This window comes from Notothenia rossii (genome assembly GCF_949606895.1).
Source record: "Notothenia rossii genome assembly, chromosome: 5".
Classification (NCBI taxonomy): Eukaryota; Metazoa; Chordata; class Actinopteri; order Perciformes; family Nototheniidae; genus Notothenia; species Notothenia rossii.
Genome location: NC_136903.1, coordinates 82,759,607 through 82,779,367, shown reverse-complemented (window position 1 = coordinate 82,779,367; position 19,761 = coordinate 82,759,607). Strand labels below are relative to the sequence as shown.

Sequence of the window (19,761 nt, the reverse complement as noted above, 5' to 3'; positions counted from 1 at the left end):
AATATCGCCCACCCCTACATCAAACCATGTTCTCATCTCAGCAAAACTCTTTCTAGTTAAGTCTTAAAGTTGAAGACTTCTCATAAATGACTTAAAGTAACCGGTCAGTGGCAGAAAGTTACATTTGAGTCAGGTGAGCAACACATGCAAACATCATTCTTCTTATTAGGCAGCCTAACACTATTTGAGTGGGTGCAGTTAGTCATGTGAAGACAATTTATACATTATCTATCAGGTCCAAATGACTATACAGCACAACTGTTGTTATACTTGTAGACATGATGGCCCAATACCGAAATGATTTGCTGTAAAACTGGTATTTACTCTGTAGACGCTGGCCCTTAGCATTACTCATTGTGGTGTGTTCAAGTGCAACTTTGAAGAGATGTGAGGCATTTAAGAAGTTTTATCAGCAGACCATTATCAGAGGTATATCTTGGAGGTGAACTTGGTTTGTAAGAGCGCTGAGAGCACACGATACAATACAAAGAGACCTAGACAGAAAAACAAATGCTCAGAATTCTAACCTGCAGGACAAAGATGTTCTCAACTCGTGTTAAGATTATTGATTTAGAGGTGTTGGCAAAACCAATGATGGCTTGAAGGTACATGAACTTTCACAGAGTTCAAAACCTCTCTGGGGCAACTCTGGGTTTGAAGTTATTGTATTTAAAGTACCATGGAATTTTTTAGATATAGAAAGATATATATAGCCTATATCTGGTGATATAAGGTTATTTCAGGTGCACATATGACAGTATATGTGAGCCGATTTATTTTTAGAAAAAGCAGCACAACTATATACACAGTATATATATACAGATTGATATATCCAGACATGTTTGAGGTGAAAGTAACATCACTTTGTCCATCAGAGAGAACTATTATCAATTTAAAATTGTCCTAGCCAGTTCATATCATGGTCACAATTATTTAAAAAAAAGTTTTGCATATGTAGTGTAGTGTATTCTTTTTGGAGATTGATTCTTTCCTTTTTTGTTTACACTTTTTAAATAAAAAAAATCTCCTGAAAGATAAGCAGTATCAACATTTATCCCAATCGAAAAAAGAAGACTAAATTGTTTGTAATAAGGTGAAACATATTTTAAACCGTGCTGACCACAAGATGAACTGTACGTCCTACTGATGTATAAGAAAACACAACAACAATGTGGTCTACATTTTTAGATAATAACACTGATCATTACAAATGCCGTAGCATAAATGAAGATACTGCACTGAGTCAATTAAAAGACAGGTAGTCTGCATTGTACCTCACCAAAACACATTGTGTGTGTATGGTTGTGTTGTAAGAAACAAGTCTGATTGAGTCAACTCACCGCCTGCATACATGGCAGCTAGCATGATGGAGGAAATCCATGCTATTTCACTGTAGCTGGCCCCTAAATTCTCCTGTATCTCTTTGTAGAAAATGGCTAGCACTTTGGGAGTGGAGTATGCAAATCCTATGGAAATGTGAGCACCGACAACAACCACCCAGCCCCATCCTCCATCCAGGGGCTTGCGGCCCAACTCATCTGCTGGAGCAGGGGACATGTTCCTGTTCAAGGAGAGGAAAACACACATGAAGTGTTTATTATTAAAACAACCAAATATAGGCTGTACCTTGAAAAAAAAAGTAGAATATTTGAATGCAGAATTGATCCCTTTGCCTTAACTATTCACTCTGCAAACACAACTGTGTTGCCGAATTTCAAAATAAAAGATCGGCTTGATGGCAAATAAACAGCAAGCATGTGACAGTGTGTCCAAACAATACACTAAACACGTTAACTAACAATATAGGCATATGACGTTTGTTTATATAAATGTGAAAACGCCGGTCATTCATATGATTATTCACTTACTGCGCCTTTAAATTAGAATGTTTAGTAAATGCTCCCTTAATGGCGAATACAGAGCTAGGATGTGACAGTGTGCAAAATAATGAGTCACAACGTTGACAAAAGAGTAACTTAAGTCTGTTAAAAGCAGTTTAAAACTAAAGTTTTCAGTCGTGTGTGTCTAGTGGTGAAACAGGCTGATAGCATCCAAAGTTACGTCAGATATTTGACTGAATTCACAAAGTTAATATATAACAAAGAATTTAAGCGAGACACGCTACGTTGCCCCTTTGTCCTCCTAACGAGCTTTTCCTCCAAAAGCTGTAACACAACAAGGTGTCAAGGCAAACAAAAAATATAAGTTTCCAATGAAAGAAAGTATCGTGTGTAGTCGCACAGGAGGAAATACTCACACACGTGGACAATGAGCGAAATCAACGATAACACTTCACTGCTGCTTTAAACTTAAGACTTTTGAAGAACTAAACACTGACACGCGAATACACATGTTTAAAATACGTTACCTTTGAATAAGCGTCTCTGTTTCAACAGCGTTCTTTATACATCCATGGTTTCAACCTCCTCCTGCCTTATTTGAAGTGTCGTCACGTGTCACACTGATGGCCCGGGGGCTTCCTCGCAGTTTTGACTAGTTTCATTTGTAGCTTTGACTCCTCTGCATGTCCTCAATCATAAATGTCACACTGCTGGGCCTGACCTTGTTACAGCATCTTTGTCTAGATAGTTTACAGTGTGGAGACTCTAGTTCTCACATAACACATCTCTAGTTGTGACTTGGGTTAGACAAAAACAATTGTGTGCGAAAGAAGAAAATAGGTGCGAGAAAAAAGGAACACATTTCACTTTTAATAGTTTTATTTTCAAATGATGTGCAATGTGAATTTCACAGTTGAGCTCAACCACCACTATAACCCCGAACCCGGAAACATACAAACCAGCAAAGAAAAAGCATGAGCACAATGGCATAGCACCCTTAAGTGATGCGTGTAATGACCAAAATGAGCCATGTATAACTTTTGAACACAGAAAGCAGTTTTTAGCTTGTTGTATTACATGACTGGTGTTTGAAAACGTGACGTAACATTGGAGTTACGCGATCTGTAATGCTTAGTTTCGGTGAGATGTTACAAAGAAATACTACTGTACTACTGAGGGGAGGAAGTCAAAATGCATCACTCGTGCGGGTTATCAATTTTTCTCAAGAGCAGGATTACTCTACTATAACTAAATAGGTAAACACATAAAGAAAGAAAAAGAAAACAGCCACTGAAGACAACAAAAAGAAAAAATCACATCTATTTTTTTTCAAGTTATAAAAGAAAACTGAAGAGAAGTTTTAAAAAACTGTGCAAGTACAGCAAACCTATAGTACAGTATATTACACATAACAAAAACATTTAAATACAGTACTGTGTATCAGTAGAAATCCTGAGAGTTCTCCGTTTCTGGTTCTCAAATGGCTGTCTGTAGACATGTGGATGTGGCTGTTTAGAGAGCATTGTTCGAGCCAGGTCAATTTAAAATGAGCTCCAAGTCAGTCAAACCGTGGATCTTCTCTTGGAGAAGTCATATCCTCAAGTCCTTAACGAGTGTGACTCTTCTGGTCTTAATTTCCATGTAAATCTCTTAGATGATTGCTATGTGATTATTCAAACATTTTTCGTGATAGAGGGGTTCTTTTTCGCTAAGATAAAATACAGGAGAAATGTGTAGTGCAAAGATGACACAGGAACCTGCATGAGGAAATTGACGGCACTGAAAAATGTCACACTTTCACAGGGAACGCCACTCAGTGGTGGTATTAATTCTTCTATACAAGATTGTCACAAAAAAAAAAAAGCAGCACCAACAATTTTGTGTCCTCGGTGTGATGGCGTGTGAAGACGGATTCATGGCTCTTGGATGAATTAGCACACGACCCGAGAGCAACCCTCGCTTTTTCATAGTCTGCTTGTTCGGGAGGGTGCTCCGGAGAGTCTGCAGTGAAGGACCGCTGAAGTGGAGAGTGATTCAGTGCAATGCTGAGTAAGACTGTTGAGATATTCTTCATCACAAGGAGCAGTTTTTGATACTGTTCCCCCCTCTTCTTTTTTTTCAAGCCACAGGCACATTGGCATCCGAAATAATCTGCACTAAATTACACATCACTTCAAGCCTGCAACAGCCACACAATCATTGGAACTACCGTGATTTTTCACGAGCAGACAAGCACACAAAACAATTAATGCACTTTTACTAAGGTAATATAATGTAATATAGCCTAAGCACAGTTCCATGACTTATTGCTACCACACAATTATTTTCAATGTCCAGATCAACTATAACAAGATCTCAAATGCTTGTTTTAACATTTAAGAGGAAGGTTCTTTTAACCTTTTTCTAATGATTATAATCCAATGTTGAAAAACAACCTCAACAGAGCTCAATGCTCCACTGAGCTTTTCACAGTTGCTTCATCAACACTATAGCCTTAAATGTCCCTTTTCTCCTAATCAAACACATCTGAAGTTTCTGAGGTAAGCCTGTTAGTTGGTCTGAACGTTCCACTTAGTGTTGCCACAATTTGACTCCGTCCTTATTTCTCCAATGTGGAGAGTGAGTATCCTAACATTTCACTTAAGTTGTCTTCGCATGTGACACAGAATGGATGCCAACTTAAAGAGAGGGAGGTTATGAGCCCCCATGCAACTGGAATCTCAAACAAAACTTAAAAATAGCTCGGAAGCCACACATAGTGTATTGTTTGACACAGTTGTTGTGAAGGAACAGGGGGGCTTTAAAAAAAATGTCATACAAGCTTCAAAAACACAAAGGTAATGTAAATCACAAGAACACTTCAAATTAAAACTAGTCTATAAAATAAGCTGAAAAGACTTGAGAACAGAAAAAAAAAAACACACACACACAAACCTCAGAGCCAGCAACCTACTAATGAGCTATGGTGATCATCTTACCCGTATGAATATATAGTTTATATAGTTATTTATATATATAGATTTTCACTTTATGCTGACATGTAGCATCCACATCTCCAGAGGGCACTTTTATCTTGCCAATACCCTCATTTGCATGCTTATCATTTGTAAAAATCCTTACCTATATCCATCTAAAACAAAAAATAGAACAACATGGCTCAACAACAAGCAAAAAATATGGTAATTGCACTTATGATTCATTGTATTGTTTTTTAAACAAGCATCCATGTAGGGTAGTTGGTGCCGTCTGAAAAAAAAGAAATACTGCAATCTTTAAAAGCACCCCCAGTTTGATCATGTTAAACCAAAGTTTGAAAGACTTAAGACGTAACCAAAAAATGGTCCTTGTGGTGCAAACCCAAGGAAACACCAGGCACAAGGCAGGCAGGACCACACATCTCCCTCTGCCTCAGAGATTGGGGTTCACAAATCCAGTGACCTCAAAGCACTTTCTGGAGACATTGTGGGTACAGTTTGCCCACCACACATTCAAAATGGCGGCCCAAATCCCAGAGGCGGTCGGGCGTCTCGTAAACTTTGGTCCATGCGTCTGCCTCGTCGTCGTCATGGTACTGGTAAAGGGAGTTCTTGCGGCTGGTGCGAAACACGTGCTCTTCCACCATGACCTGTGTGGCCCGGACGAACAGGTGCAGCCTGCCCTGCAGCAGCATGGCCTTTATATACGGGCTGGTGGCTTGGTCAAAGGGCAGATCTTTCTTACGGCTCCATGTGCTCTTCTCGATGTCGTAGACCTCCACGATGAAGGTGCGCTGGTGGTTCTTGCAGATGCCGGCGATGTAGTAGATACAGTTCTTATGCAAGGCAGCCAGACCCTGACTGCGAGGGACGCTCATCGGGGCGAGGTGACTCCAATAGTCCTTACGGGGATCGAAGCAGAAGAAATACTCCCCTGAAAACAAAGGAAAGGTGTTATTTAGAGATGTGTTCAATTGGTTTAATAAAAAGGGAAACTTCTTCTCATTCAACAATACATATTTTAACTTCTACATTTAGTGCTATTTATCAAAGCTTGATTGTTTTGGGGTGAGTTTTGGAAATACTAATACACAGGTCTGCCTTCTCTCGCATATACCTTGTCCACAGACCTTGTTTAAGCCCATTATGTAGGGACTATTTTCTTTTTAAAAGAAATTGCTCAACATATTAATTAATTTTTAATTAATTTCAAAAATGTCTGTGGGTTATCTTGAATAACAGAGTCATGATATCCGGAAAGACACATGCTATTACGTTTTTTCCCCCAAAAAAATTATGGCATTCTAGTTACAATTATATTCCAGAGAAGGCAGACATCCCTAAAACTGATATATCCAACACACAGAAAAAAGTTATAAAAATAAAACTTCTGATTTTGAGGCAAACAGTCTCTCCAACATACTTTCTCTTAAATCTTTTTCATATAAGATTTAAATTTTCTGAACTTTTAAATTAATGACAAATATGACATGACCAAATTGTCTTGAGCGCCCTGTAGAGATCATATAGTTTCACATGTGCAGCATGGACTCACCTTGGAGGACATAGATGCGGTCCCTGTACTCCACAGCACTGTGAAACTCCATGGCCGCGGGCATAGCACTCACTGCTGTCCAACAGTTGTCTCTGGCATCATAGCACTCGACTGACTTTAAAGCATTTCGTCCATCGCCTTCATATACTCGGCCTCCCAGTGCATAAAGCTTCCCACAGCAGAGCAAAAGCCTGCATCCGATCCTGGCCCTCAGCAGCGGGGCGCGTGAAAGCCATCGGTTGCCCGCGTGTTCGTACTGCCAGAAGTCGCTCTCTGCCCGATGATCTATGGACACTTCGCTGTTGCTCGGCCTGTAACCTCCAGCGATGAAGATGTCGTTCTCTGAAGACACCAAGATACCGACCTCCCGGAGATCATTGGGGGGTTTGCAGAGCTTGAACACCCGTCCTGTGGTTGTGTCAAGGCAAGGCACTGTCTGCTTCTTCCCTGAGTGTTTGTGAGCAGCATCAAAGCAGATGACCATCTCAGAAGCAGTCATACCCAGGCGCTGCGGGCAACCATTGGTGCCAGTCAGGCGGGTTTTGGCCTCAGCAGGGTCGGTAGACAGGGATAGGGCACAGGCAAAGGGGGCAGGTACCTGACTTAGGAAGGCCTCATCCAGCAAGGGCAGACGGATGCATTCGGTAAACACCTCAGCGAGGGAGGCCTGACGACCAGAAAGATCATGCTCCAGCCAGCGAATTATGCTCTCATAAACGTGCTCTTCTTTCTCCACGTTGAGGTCATCATTGTTCAAAATGCTGACCAGCTGCTCCTTGTTCATCTGGAGGAACTCTTGCTCCCATGACACACACAAGAACTACGACAATAACAAAAAAAAGGTTTCAGTGTTTAGCATCCAAACAGACTCATAAGAGAAAGCGTGACTACATGAACAGGGGAAGTAGACATTTAATGACAATACTAATAACTGGGGATGGGCACAGACACCAGGTCTTAAATGGGCCCTAGAGCTAGATGATTTAAAGCAGTATTTTGTATAACTTTATCATTACAGGTTTTTTAATCTGTACTTTGTCTGGGTAATAAATGACACCAAAACATCCAGTCTCTCTTCTACATGGTGACTTTGGTGTTTGGTAAAAATGACTGTTGCCACAAATGTTGCTTGTATTCAAAATATACTTAAATAAATGATTGTCCTGTTCTGAATTGATTCTTTCAAAAAACAATTTTTAGTACTGAAAAAAGAACAGAATAAGAGTATTGATAAATAACCAAATTACCTGTAAGTGTGGTAAGGATATAATACTAACGACTAGGGGTGTAGCGGTTCATGTATTCCTACCGGAAATATTCGGTACGGGCCCTTCGGTTCGGTAGCGAAGTGTACCGAACTAATATAACGTTAAACGTAAAAAATTGAGAACGTGAACAACTTTTTGGAAGTAATCTCAGGTGCTGCGTCGCAGCATTCAGAGTAATTTGCTCACATTGGGTTCAACGCGTGATAGAGTGACCAAGTCATTTCATTGGACGAGAGGCATACTATGAGAGCTGGTCAGAGGGATGCGTTCAAATTTAGTCAGTAATATGAGGAACTGTCGAAATGGCAAACGCAGAGAAAGTTGAGCTCGAAAATCCTCCAGCATTATTGAAGTCTCTGGTTTGGGAACATGTTGGTTTCGCAGTTACGTACAAGGATGACGGACAAAGACAGGTGGACTGAACCAAAGCTGTTTGTCGGCATTGTTCAACTAAAATTGGTTACGCGGCTGGCAATACATCAAACTCGCACACTCATTTGAAAAGGCATCACCCGAACGTGAATATCACCGGTACCAAAAGAAAAATGACTAAAGTGTAAACCCAACTCTCACTAGCATTTAAGCCTCCACCACTCGCAAAAAGTTCAGACCGAGCCAAAGCTATTACTAACGCCAAATATCCTTATGTTGCCATGTTAGCAAAGCGCTACCTGGCTGTATCTGCTACCTCTGTCCCTAGTGAGAGGGTGTTCTCCACAGCAGGAGACATTGTTAGTGCCAGCAAATCTGCCCTTTCGGCAAGCAATGTGGACAAGTGAAGTTTTCTTTAAAAAAACATGAAAATACAATGACAAGCCTAATATCAAGCTGGCTGTTTAGGCGAGTACTATTACAGTACAGTTCAAGTACAGATTATTTCAGTTCACCGAAATGCTGCACCTTAAAGAGCCTGTGACAGCATCCCAATAACTGTTGTGCAATGAAATATTGGGCTACTAGTCATCTCGAACCGTCAGTTTAAAAAATAAGGTGCGATACCGTTCCGATAAATATCAATAATTTCGAACATCGCGGGGAAATTCCTTCGACTCATTTTGAAGTTTTGGGGGAAGCCGGAAGTGACGTCAATGCGGGAACGCTTCACTGTGCGGTTAGAGAGCCAAACACGGACAAAGTGTGTTGTCATGCGTAGAAATGGTGAATTACTGAGTTTAGGCACGTTGATAACGTTTGAATGAAGTTGACTACAGTATATTCATATTTGTCAGTGCTTTCATGTCAATTCGGCGAACATAAACATAAATGATTGTAGTAAAGATGATGATTAAATTAGGATTAAAAATCGGTAGTGAGAGCTGCTGAACTTCCTCCCTTCGGATGTGATATAAAAACAAATCGATTATTTTTGTAGTTGTAAACTCAAGTGGATGAAACTACATTTATTAGTGCTTTCATGTCAATTCGGCGAACATATGATACATTAAATGATCGTGAGGATCATGATTTAAAAATTGTTTGTTTGAGCCGGTCTGCATTTCCTGATGAGAAAACAAACCGATGCTTTTTGTAGTTGGAGTACACCAACATGGATTAAACGTGTGGTTTCTTTACCACTATGTTGGGGAAATTAATGGATAAAATGCACGGATTATTATTATTATTATTATTATTATTCCCACTCCGATCGGGACACTAGGTCCACCGTTTCCCCGCAGCGAGGCTCCCCCCGTTGAAAGTTTACGTGGGCTGGGCTGGGTGCAGTGGCGGACTGGCCATCGAGACGAATCCCGATGGGCCGGTACCGAAGTGGGCCGGTCGGATAAGTCACTAGCACATCCCCTACTCCCCCCGTTGACAATTTACTAGCGGTACCGAAGTGGGCCGGTCGAGAGTCCCGGGATGATTTTTAGTCCCAGTCCACCACTGGCTACATGACCGTATGATCGCCCATATTGACGCACCTAATTCCTAAACTTCTAACAGATACAACATAAACCGATCCTTCAGCCTCATATGAGCTCTCAGACACGTTCAAAATTAAACTGTCATCGCTGTCTGAGCTTGCTGCTGTGTGCGCCATCGTGCGTTTACATGCAGATGCTGGGATCCTGAACGGTGCAGCTGGAGCGCTGTGCCCGCAATGACGTCACACATAATTTGGCGGGACTTGAGGAATCCCCGAGAAGATCAAGAAAATGGTCAACATTGAAGGGCAGATTAATGGTTATCAAAGTACAAATATCCAAAATCAGTTCAGTAACGGTTTTCAAGGGGACAATATTTACTCAAATTGATGGGTGTGGATGATGGGGGAAACTTGTGTCACAGGCTCTTTAATGTTTATTTTATTTTGTATTTATTCGAGTGAATATTCACAGTTTAATAATAATTAAACCCCCCAAAAAAATATTTTATGTTTTGTGATAATCTTTTCTGCTGTACCGAAAACTTACCAAACCGTGACCTAAAAACGGAGGTACGTACCGAACCGAAATGTTTGTGAACCGTTACACCCCTACTAACAACACACATTCCTAAACTGACCTTCTTGCGAATGTAGTCCTGTGAGCTTTCCTTCAGCTCTTGATGTCCGTAGGCATCAGCAAACATGTAGACCCCAATACAGTTCTGGGGGTCAAGTCTGCTGATCATGAACTGGGCACACTGGTCCTGCAAGGCAGGAATCTGGAAAATACTGGCAGCAGTGAACAGGGCCTGGACATTGCACTCAGAGAGCGTGACCCTGGATGTGTAGGCATAGTCCAGGACGAGGTGCATGGATTCAGATTCCACCCCGACGATTCTGACCTCACGCTGGCTGCTCTCTGTAAGGCCACTGGTGAACATGGACCTGGTGGTGATGGTGGAGAGAACACAAATGATGCAACTATACTTCAATCATCACGTAACTACAGAATTTCAATTCAAACATGCAACAACTTGACATGGAAGTTTAATCTTAACATGTTAACATTTATCGATTAAGCTGTACCGAAGCCCACTCTAGAGCAAAGTCATGTTTTACCAGCTACAAAATATTGAAAATACAAAAATGTATAAACATTCAACATTACGCACCGAAAATATGGGCTGATTGCTGCAAGGACATTTCTGTGACATGAGAAAGTCTTGCCATGGTCCACTTCTACGACGATGTCTGTGAGCTGTGCTTCATCATACAAGGATTTGAGCTGTTGAAGGAGGTGACAGGCATGAACAGCATCTACTCCGTTGTAGTTGTTGCTTGGAGGCGTCCCATTTTGTACTTGTAACAGCTTCCCTACCTCTGTAAACACAGTGCAAAGAGAGAGAAACACATTACAATGTGGACATCAAAAAATACATTGAAAAACCAGACTAAATCATAAATTTAAAAAAGTTTAATTTGAGTTCATGCAGTTTTTAGTGGTAAACAGTCATTCCTGTTCCATTTATTTTTAGAGAACTTTAATAATAATTCAAATCAAATAAAAAAGGTTGTGCAAATAAAACATGGTTTAATAGTAACACATGTACTGTTTCATGCATTTAAACAACAGAGAATATGAGAAGAGACCGAGATGAATATTTAAAATACTGACAACCATTAGTATTAATTTAACACAATGGAGAAACAGGTTTAGTTGTATACTTTGAATGTTACTATGGCAGTGTTTTATATTAAAACAGAAAGGTAGACCATTTATTAAGGTTATAAAAAAGACTTTTAAAAAATCAATGCTATTTGAGGTATTATGATTTGGCCAGACTGTGGAAACTAGAACAAATTCCTACAAGTTATTTTTGTTTCTGACTTCGGGCTAATGTTGTTGTCTCGCTCACCGACTGAACCCACGGATAACATATGGGCCTATCAACTCGAGCATCCAGTTCCCCTATAGAAGTGTCTGCAAAGTAAACACTTTTCTTATCACGCGTGGAATGGCAAGTTAAACAAGTGGCAGCCAAACGTCCTTCCTTCTCTAATGTTTCACTGTCGTCTTATAACGTCAGCAGCCGAGGAGCACATACTTTTCTAACTAATAGCTCGTGTTGTTCGACGCTAACTCCTTGACAGGACAAAGGCTCGCGATCAGTGCATTGAAAACTACTGTCTCACCAGGTGGTAGCTAGCTTGCTAACATCTATGATCATTGCCCGGTGACTGCCGAAACTGTGTCGGGGGGCTCAATTAACTTAAAGGCAACTGGAAGAAAACCAACCATTTCATACATTAAAATGGTTCGTTGTAATGACCGAGTATCACAAAAACACCAATGCTACCCGTTACCTTAGCTAGTTGACAACAAGCTTAACTTTTAGCAGCTAGGTACCAAGCTAATGTTAGCAAGCTTTCTTTGACAAATTGCGAGATATAAAGGGCTATTACAACTCAAATGCTGCCAGACCAGTCTCAATCTTAGATAAACACATCTGTATTTAGCACACTGTCTACTGCATTACTGCTGATAACAGTAAGTATTAGTACTTCTTGTCCAACATTCGTCTCGTCATAAACAAGTGTTTACACAATCAGCTGTGGGTAGCAGGCTAACCGGCCGAAAGTTAGCCAGACAGCTAACGTTAGCCGAATAGCGAGGCTAACGATAACCAACACTTTTCAGGAGTCGTTTAACGCCTGACCTTTTTAAAAAAGAATACAACATGTCACGGCTCTTTCTAGTACTCTATAATACGACACTTCACAAGCATCTAAACACACAAATTATAACTTTAAAACGCATGATTTAAGTCAGATTACTACACAAAACAATGAAGATTTTTTTTTGCTAACCTCCACTGGCAGCCATTCTCTCCAGTCTATCTCGGGGCAGACCGAGAAACGTCAGTGAGGGCACAGCGGGGCCCCGGAAACAAGGAATAACCAATCAGAAGAGGATCACGGATCTCACAGCCAATCAGATCCCTTTCTTCTGAAATAGGAAAAAAGTTGACAGCCGTATGGGCAAATTATTCACGGCAACGGATACACTCGGTATGATATACCATTAAAAACCCAAAGCGGGCAATGTTGACAGCTGGATACATACTAGTTATAAGCAGAGTGGAATGTCTCTGATTGAAGCGGCTGTCTGTTATTATAAACATGTGGGATCACAAGAGACAGACAATTATTTTATCTAGGAGGAATCCATCTTCTTTTCATGTGTCCCTTTTATCTTAACCCCATTCACATACATTCATGTTGACAGGAGCATTGGGTGGGGCCGGGGGATGTTCTCATATACCGTTGTAAACATTTTAAAGTAAATGCATCAATCTGGTGCTTAACGAGAACAATTAAAATAGGTTTGATTTGTGAGGATCATTGTCATTTTTTTATCAATTTCTGGTAAAAGAAAAAGTATAAAGTTGTGTCATTTACATTAAAACAATATAATGCACTGCCCCCACTCCACTCCGCCCCCTCCACACACATAAAGTTAACCAGTTAAAAATATATACTTGTTTTAGCTGTTATATGACAATTAATGCTTTCACTATGTTTGGTGATGACATTGTAAAAAAGTCACACTGTCAAATCATGGCTCAAGTGGTATGTGTTTAGATGAGTCTAGTGGGTTGCAGACATTTTCAATAGACTCTGGCGGGCTGCCACTGTCTAAGTTATTAAAGGGAAACGGTCTATCCCACAAGGGGGTCATGAGTGAATGGGAGCAGGTAATTGGGTACCACTTTACAATAAGACTACCCTTATAAAGGGTTTACGAATAGTTTGTAATTAATTTATTAATTAGGTTGTGAACACTTTATAAATCCTTAATAAGCTTTATAAGACATGAGATAAACAGGGCAACTGTGACCGGTTGCTTGCAGAATAGTGAGCCCACATTTATCTGTACTGCTAAGCCTTATTAGAAAGGGTAATAATTAATTAATAAATGGGAATGTGTTTTACACTTTACGACGAGGCTCCCTTTTGGCAACTATAAATGTTAGTAATTCGTAAATAAATGGTCATAAAGAGATGCCAAGAAACAGCAAGATGGAAGGGAGGGAATCCACTCACTGAACAACAGATACCAAGTATGCTGGCTGATGAAGAAGACAAAGTAAGCTAGGTAGCCAATATAAGGCTTAGTCATCTTGCCAAATAGTGAGCCTGTGTTGATGTACGAAAACTATGTTTGAACTGGTTTATAAATGGTTATTAATGATTAATAAAGTGTTAACAACCTAATTAATAACCTAATTATAAACCCTTTATGAATCCTTTATAAGGGTAGTCTTATTGTAAATTGGTACCGGTAAGGGATATTCAGCTAAATCTGTACCTCGAATTTCCCACCTCAAGTCATAGGCGAAAAGGTCAATGAGATCAGATAACTTGAAAAAATTGATAAAAACAATAAAGTGATCAAGTAGGCCTAAGTCAAATGAAACTGTGTAATTATATAATAAATAGGTGCTGACAGTAATGTTATTTAAAAATAACAACAGTTATCTTGTCACAGTTCAATTATAATTGAAAGTGTAAATGTATTATTTACCCAAGTTATTACAATGTTCTCCCCACAAAGCATCCAGTATTTTTCTTTAAATGCCAATCTCTTGCTTAGTGGAACTGTATTATATAACCCCCAATCCTTGTCAACATGCTCCTGCAGTTTTTATATACTGTATAAATTGATATTTCAATAAATAAGGCTTAATGATAGCGGAAAACTGAACAGTATTAACAAACATCCAACCCACACAAATTACACTTACTGTCAGACCAGGTTGGGCATACTTTATGACCACCACCCTGGATGGTAATGGCAAATCAAGAGGAAAAATATGTACATTTCGAGGCCTAATTTATTATGTTTTGTGGTCAACATGTCAGTAATATACCATACAAATTCTCACTTAAATAGATACATGAATTATTCAGATTTAACACAAGCAAATAAGTAAGTGTTATTAAATCTCTCCATACAAATGGGAAAGTATAAGTTTAAATATGAATAGTTGCTATAGGAAACATGCGTCTTTCATCCTCCAATTATGTCAACCTTGAATGTTTCATTTGAAATCTCTATTATTATGTTGACTTTATATTTCAGGCTCTTCACACAAACGGTCAACAATAATGAGGCAATAACATTTGGGATGATGGCTGTTTATAATTCATTGCAATTTAAGCTTTCTATCAAAGTCGAGTTGGGAGTTTGGCTCGGGTATCTCTTCTGACATTTACAACATGTGGGAGCACCTGCAGACTCAAACTGTCAAGATGAGACTAATTACTGTTTTTGTTGAACAGAATGATTTCCATAAAATGTTTGTGTTCAACGTCCTGTCATGCAGTGCCAGTGCTCTTAATAAATATTAATTTACTAATGGACTTGTAAAAATAATTAACTAAACCTGTCTGATGATGTTAGCATCACAGGTTGTCCTTTCAAATAACCAAATCATTAACTTGCTGCTTCATTTTATTTTCCTGTTTGTCAACCCGGAGTTCCACTGCTTTCCTCTCTTTATTTCATTTAGTGTTAATTTGCTTTCACTCATTACACTTCATCTGATCTCTTTACTCCTTCCTATTTCAAACAACACTAATGTTTCCACCATTTAACATAATCTAAACTTCTTCCGTTCTTGGAAGTCCCACAACTTCCATTGATCCTACACAAATAACTCCAATTGTTGTAACCATTCAATTGACTTTCAGTTTAATCCATTTTAACTGACATTCTGTCATAATTTTTTTACTTTAACTTAGTCAACATAGAATCCTTTCCGTGCCGTTCCCTCAACTGATACTTCAGGTTCACTCAACACTTAGACTTAAACTGACACTTCACCTTTATTCATTTACTCAGACTTAAACTCTAACTTTTCTTAGCACTGGCTTTTTTCAAAGATGTGTTTTGGTCCAAAAAGTGCTTTTATAAGGGGAGAGACAGAGAGTAGACATATAGCTCAATAAGATGCTATCAATGTACTGGATGGGGGAGACATTTCAACAACTTTGAGTAGTTTAGTGGGAATGCTGACACAGCATTCCAACTATCTGTTATGCTACGCACAAAATTCTTTATTATTCCGCCGGGTTATTTTGCACCTCTTCTTCTCCCACATTCCAGATTGCAGAAACTCAGTTCGAACATCAAAACGTTCAGCTTGGTCGGGAATCGATGGCTATTACTTTTCTAATTCATAACTTTCATAATTCCAGAGATACATCCCATAATTCATCGCATTTTTAACATGGAAGTCAATGGAGAAACTCTTCAGACTTGAACAATCTTCACGCAATTTCAACTGCTAACTGCTCCTTCATACTTTCACTCAGAAACCTCATTCCAACTTTAAAATGTTACACATCTTTCTGACATTATTCGTGTAACAGGACTTTTAGATCTGATTCGTACTTTTAGAGATATTAAACATTGTTCAGACCTTGGTAAAGAGGCCTTCTTAAGATTTTAGAGTGCGTGAGGAGGACAGATTTAATTTTGCCTTAATATTTTCTTTTAAACCTGCCATAATTCCCAAACCCTACATTCCTGAGACATAATTTTTCATGAGAAATGTAGGAAAACATCTCGTAGCTTGAAAAAAATAAATAATAATTAAGCAAAAATAATTAAACAAAATGCCTCTTGAGGGCATGAAGTGACAAAAACGTTCAACATGTCTCCATTAAACCCCACTGTAAGTTCAGCCTCATCTTTCCCCACCACAGCAGCCACACACCTTTAGTTAAAAGGCCACATTATTAACCCGAAAGTACACAAAAAGTACACTTCAGATGCTCAAGTTCCTTGACATGCTTCATGCTTTGAAATTTCACCGATATCTGTTACGGTTCTTCAACAAAACGTTCACATGTAAGAGGTTTATCTCTCATTCAGAACAATGAAAATGCTCTCCTCTCACTGATTACTGATCACCATGGAAACCTTTGATAGCTGGACACGTCGTTAGCTCAAATATAAACACCTGTGTCATGGAACACGATGATGTCATAACTCCAACTGACATGCTCAGAGCAGCAGACTTCAGATAATGGTTGATGGTCATGCCCCAACAGCTCTACGTCAATTGTGGGGTGTCATCATATGCCGTTTCCATGGAAACGCATCCCTCGCCATAAAACACGATGTCGCTGTAACTCCAGTGGACACGGTCCGATCGTCCCCCAAACTTCACCTGTATATCACCTCGCCATGCCTCAACAGCTCTACGTCAAATCTGACATCTCACCATATGCCGTTTCCATGGAAAAGCATCCCTCGCCATAAAACACGATGTTGTCGTAACGCCTATGAAAAGGGTCAAAACAGCACCACACTTCAGATAATGGTTAAGGGTCCAGACCTCAACAGCTCTACGTCAATTTTGGGGTTTCATCATATGCCGTTTCCATGGAAAACGCATCCCTCGCCATAAAAGATGATGTCCCTATAACTCCTATGAAAATGTTCAAAAAGTGCTCAAACTTCACATGTGTGCTAACAGTCCAGCCGTGAAGACACCTACGGGACAGTTTTGAGATTTCTTCAAATGCCGTTGCCATGGCAACACAACGGTCCAAAACTTCACAGTTTTGGTAATGATGCAGCCATCAATGCATCTAAGCGTATTATGGGATGTCATCAAATGCCGTTGGCATGAGGACAGATCATTCGCCATCAAGTTACTTCAAAAGTTTGCAGTTCAAATATTCTGCTGCTTTTCCAAGCCTTTTTACTTTCTTTTCTTTTCTCATCACACATTCAAGCCCCAAGTGTTCATTTATAATTTCAATCTAAATTCTTCACTTTCTTCTTACACATTACATTTCAGCATAGCAGTTTAGCACCAGCTTTTCAGCATAAAGCATTCCCACCAGCAATTTCTTCAGGAATTGCATTCTCTAGTTGTACAATGCTGTTCAACAGTATTTAGAAAGCCCTATACTCTTTTTAGCACATACTGGATTTGAGGAGGTTATAATGCTAGTTTACAATTTTTTCAGGGTTTTTACATGTACTACAAACATACTTTTGGAAAGGGGCTCCTATCATCCTTTTTTGTGTGATATTTAAATGTAGAACTACGTAGGCCCATAAAGAGATCCATACCAAAATGAACCTAGAAACTCTCAAACACCCACAGAAAGCCAGCACTTCAGACTGTTTTTTGGTTGTTATTATCTATTTCAAAACCAGTCTGCCTCAGTACACAGTCCAATAATAGAAAATGTGTCACTGTTCAGCTTCTGTCTGCCTGCACAGCACTACGGATCCTTGAAATGTTGTGCCAACTAGTAAAGGCACAGTGGAACACGGCCAGCTGCACCATTGTAATCTTATTTATAAGAAAGACTTAATTGTCGGATGAAGTCTGAAATGCTTCTTGCGTCACAGCAGTTCTATTTGCAACAAAACACTAAATGTAAGACAAAAAACAAGGATATATTAACACTTAACATTACAATCTACAGTGACTATGTGTTCAAGATCCTTCAACGTATATTTTATCTGTGATAAGCTCCATGATTTTAAGGGTTGACTGATGAACAAAAGAGTGCTCCAGTCCAACATTATGAAACCTTGTGTCTCGAATTTGATGGTACAGAAACAATATTCTAAAGTAATTAAGTACATTTACTCAAGGACAGTTTGAGGTATTTCCATTATAAACTACTATTTACTTTTACTACACTATATGCGTTTTGGAAACCAATATTGTACTTTTACTCCTTTTATTTGACAGCTTTAGTTACTTTCCACATTCATGTTATAAGCTAATACAAAGTATAAATAAACAAATAAATTAGGTTTAGAGGCTCCGGCTGCACACGGCTCTCTCCTTTGGCATCACAAACATGGAGGTTTTTGAGCCAAAATGGCAGCAGCTAGCAATGCTAGGGAAAGGGACAAACTCCCATTCACCTAGCTATAAGGGGTAACAGCCAGACATGGAGAGCAACAATAGTTGTTTGCTGTGCTTTTATATTAGTGTTGATGGACATTAGTTGAAGACTATTACTGTGTGAAGAACATTGATATGCTAAGTGTTGCAACTGTTGCAATACAATGTCATAGCCAACACTAGCAGCCAAAATGTGGCCTACGTTCCTACAAGGAATATATTTGTGTGGTGCAATAATCAGTGCTGTGCAGGCTGGAATTGCACTCTAACACTGCATAACACTGTAAAAAGACAGAAAGGGAGACCAATAAAAGTACAACTGAAATCTAGGCAATCGATTTCGCTTTCCCCCCCAATTTCTTACCATTCAGCCACAGTGCTGCCTGTGAAATTGGGCCTACCTACTGTTGAATGAGAGAAAAAGGCTTCCTGGCCTCGCTATCATTTGATAATTGTTCCGGTTTCTGTTTACTCCTCCAAAGATGTCCCTTTTGATACATTGAAACTGATAGCCTTATATTTGCGGATTCTGCTTTATGCACATATTGAATAGAATGCTGTGGTCACAGCACTGTGAACAATACATGTGTGCTTCTAGTGCAAGTATTTCTGTAACTTTTAGGTTCTAAGTGTAGTAAACATGTATATTAATCACTGTTGAACATGTGTTGTTTATCTGAAGAATACATCTTTAATGAGGGTTTTTGATCTGAAAGTGCACAAAGAAGGAGTATCATTTGTCTTAAGTTTTGTCATCTTCTCTATAAGGCCCCTCTTTTGTTGTGGGCATGTCTCTTGTAATCTTTTGGGACGATGAGAGAAAGACCATGCGGGGGGTTAAAAAGTCGAGTCCAATGTTGGCGACGTTTGAATTGCAGAACAGAAGAAGAAGAGACAAGATGGGATGCATGAGCAAGAGGAGGCAGGGGGTGTAAACTCCATTTAAATGTGTGTTTTTGTCAGAGATGGAGGTAATGGGTTATTATATGCTTCCGGGGCCTATGTAAGAATGCCCAGAGATGTTGTGAAGAGCCACGGGCTCCCCCACCCTGAGACTCAGGAGGAGACAAATAGGAGCACTATGGGAGACTGCTGTAAATACAGACCTGGAGGTCCTTCTCCATGTTTAAAATGTCCATTTCATGTTATTTTCCTCTGACATTTTTTTCACTGGAGCTGATACAGATGGTTTGAGTCTCCCTAAAACCCCCTTCACCTCCACTCAATCCCACCATATCTCACACTTGTAACAAAGTTGTTTGCTGATAGATGCATAACTCTATATAAGTATTTCTGGTTTTATTGAAGAC

General features: G+C 39.5%; 1 protein-coding gene across 1 annotated transcript; it reads right to left on the bottom strand.

The window, feature by feature from the left end:
* Positions 1 to 2,702: 2,702 nt before the first annotated feature.
* Positions 2,703 to 12,492, bottom strand: kbtbd8 (kelch repeat and BTB (POZ) domain containing 8). The gene is made up of 5 exons (XM_079682620.1): positions 12,375 to 12,492; positions 10,679 to 10,886; positions 10,145 to 10,451; positions 6,372 to 7,191; positions 2,703 to 5,750 (listed from the first exon to the last, which is right to left on the bottom strand). Exons 1-5 carry the CDS (start codon positions 12,388 to 12,390, stop codon positions 5,281 to 5,283), a joined length of 1,821 nt encoding a protein of 606 aa, XP_079538746.1. The 5' UTR covers positions 12,391 to 12,492; the 3' UTR covers positions 2,703 to 5,280.
* Between the last annotated feature and the right edge of the window lie 7,269 nt (positions 12,493 to 19,761).

Excerpts from the sequence above, each read along its gene's own strand:
- kbtbd8 (XM_079682620.1), bottom strand. Across the intron at positions 10,452-10,678 it reads GCAATCAGCCCATATTTTCG|GTCCATGTTCACCAGTGGCC; the intron begins GTGCGTAATGTT and ends CATCACCACCAG. Across the intron at positions 5,751-6,371 it reads CCGCATCTATGTCCTCCAAG|GGGAGTATTTCTTCTGCTTC; the intron begins GTGAGTCCATGC and ends CTTTGTTTTCAG.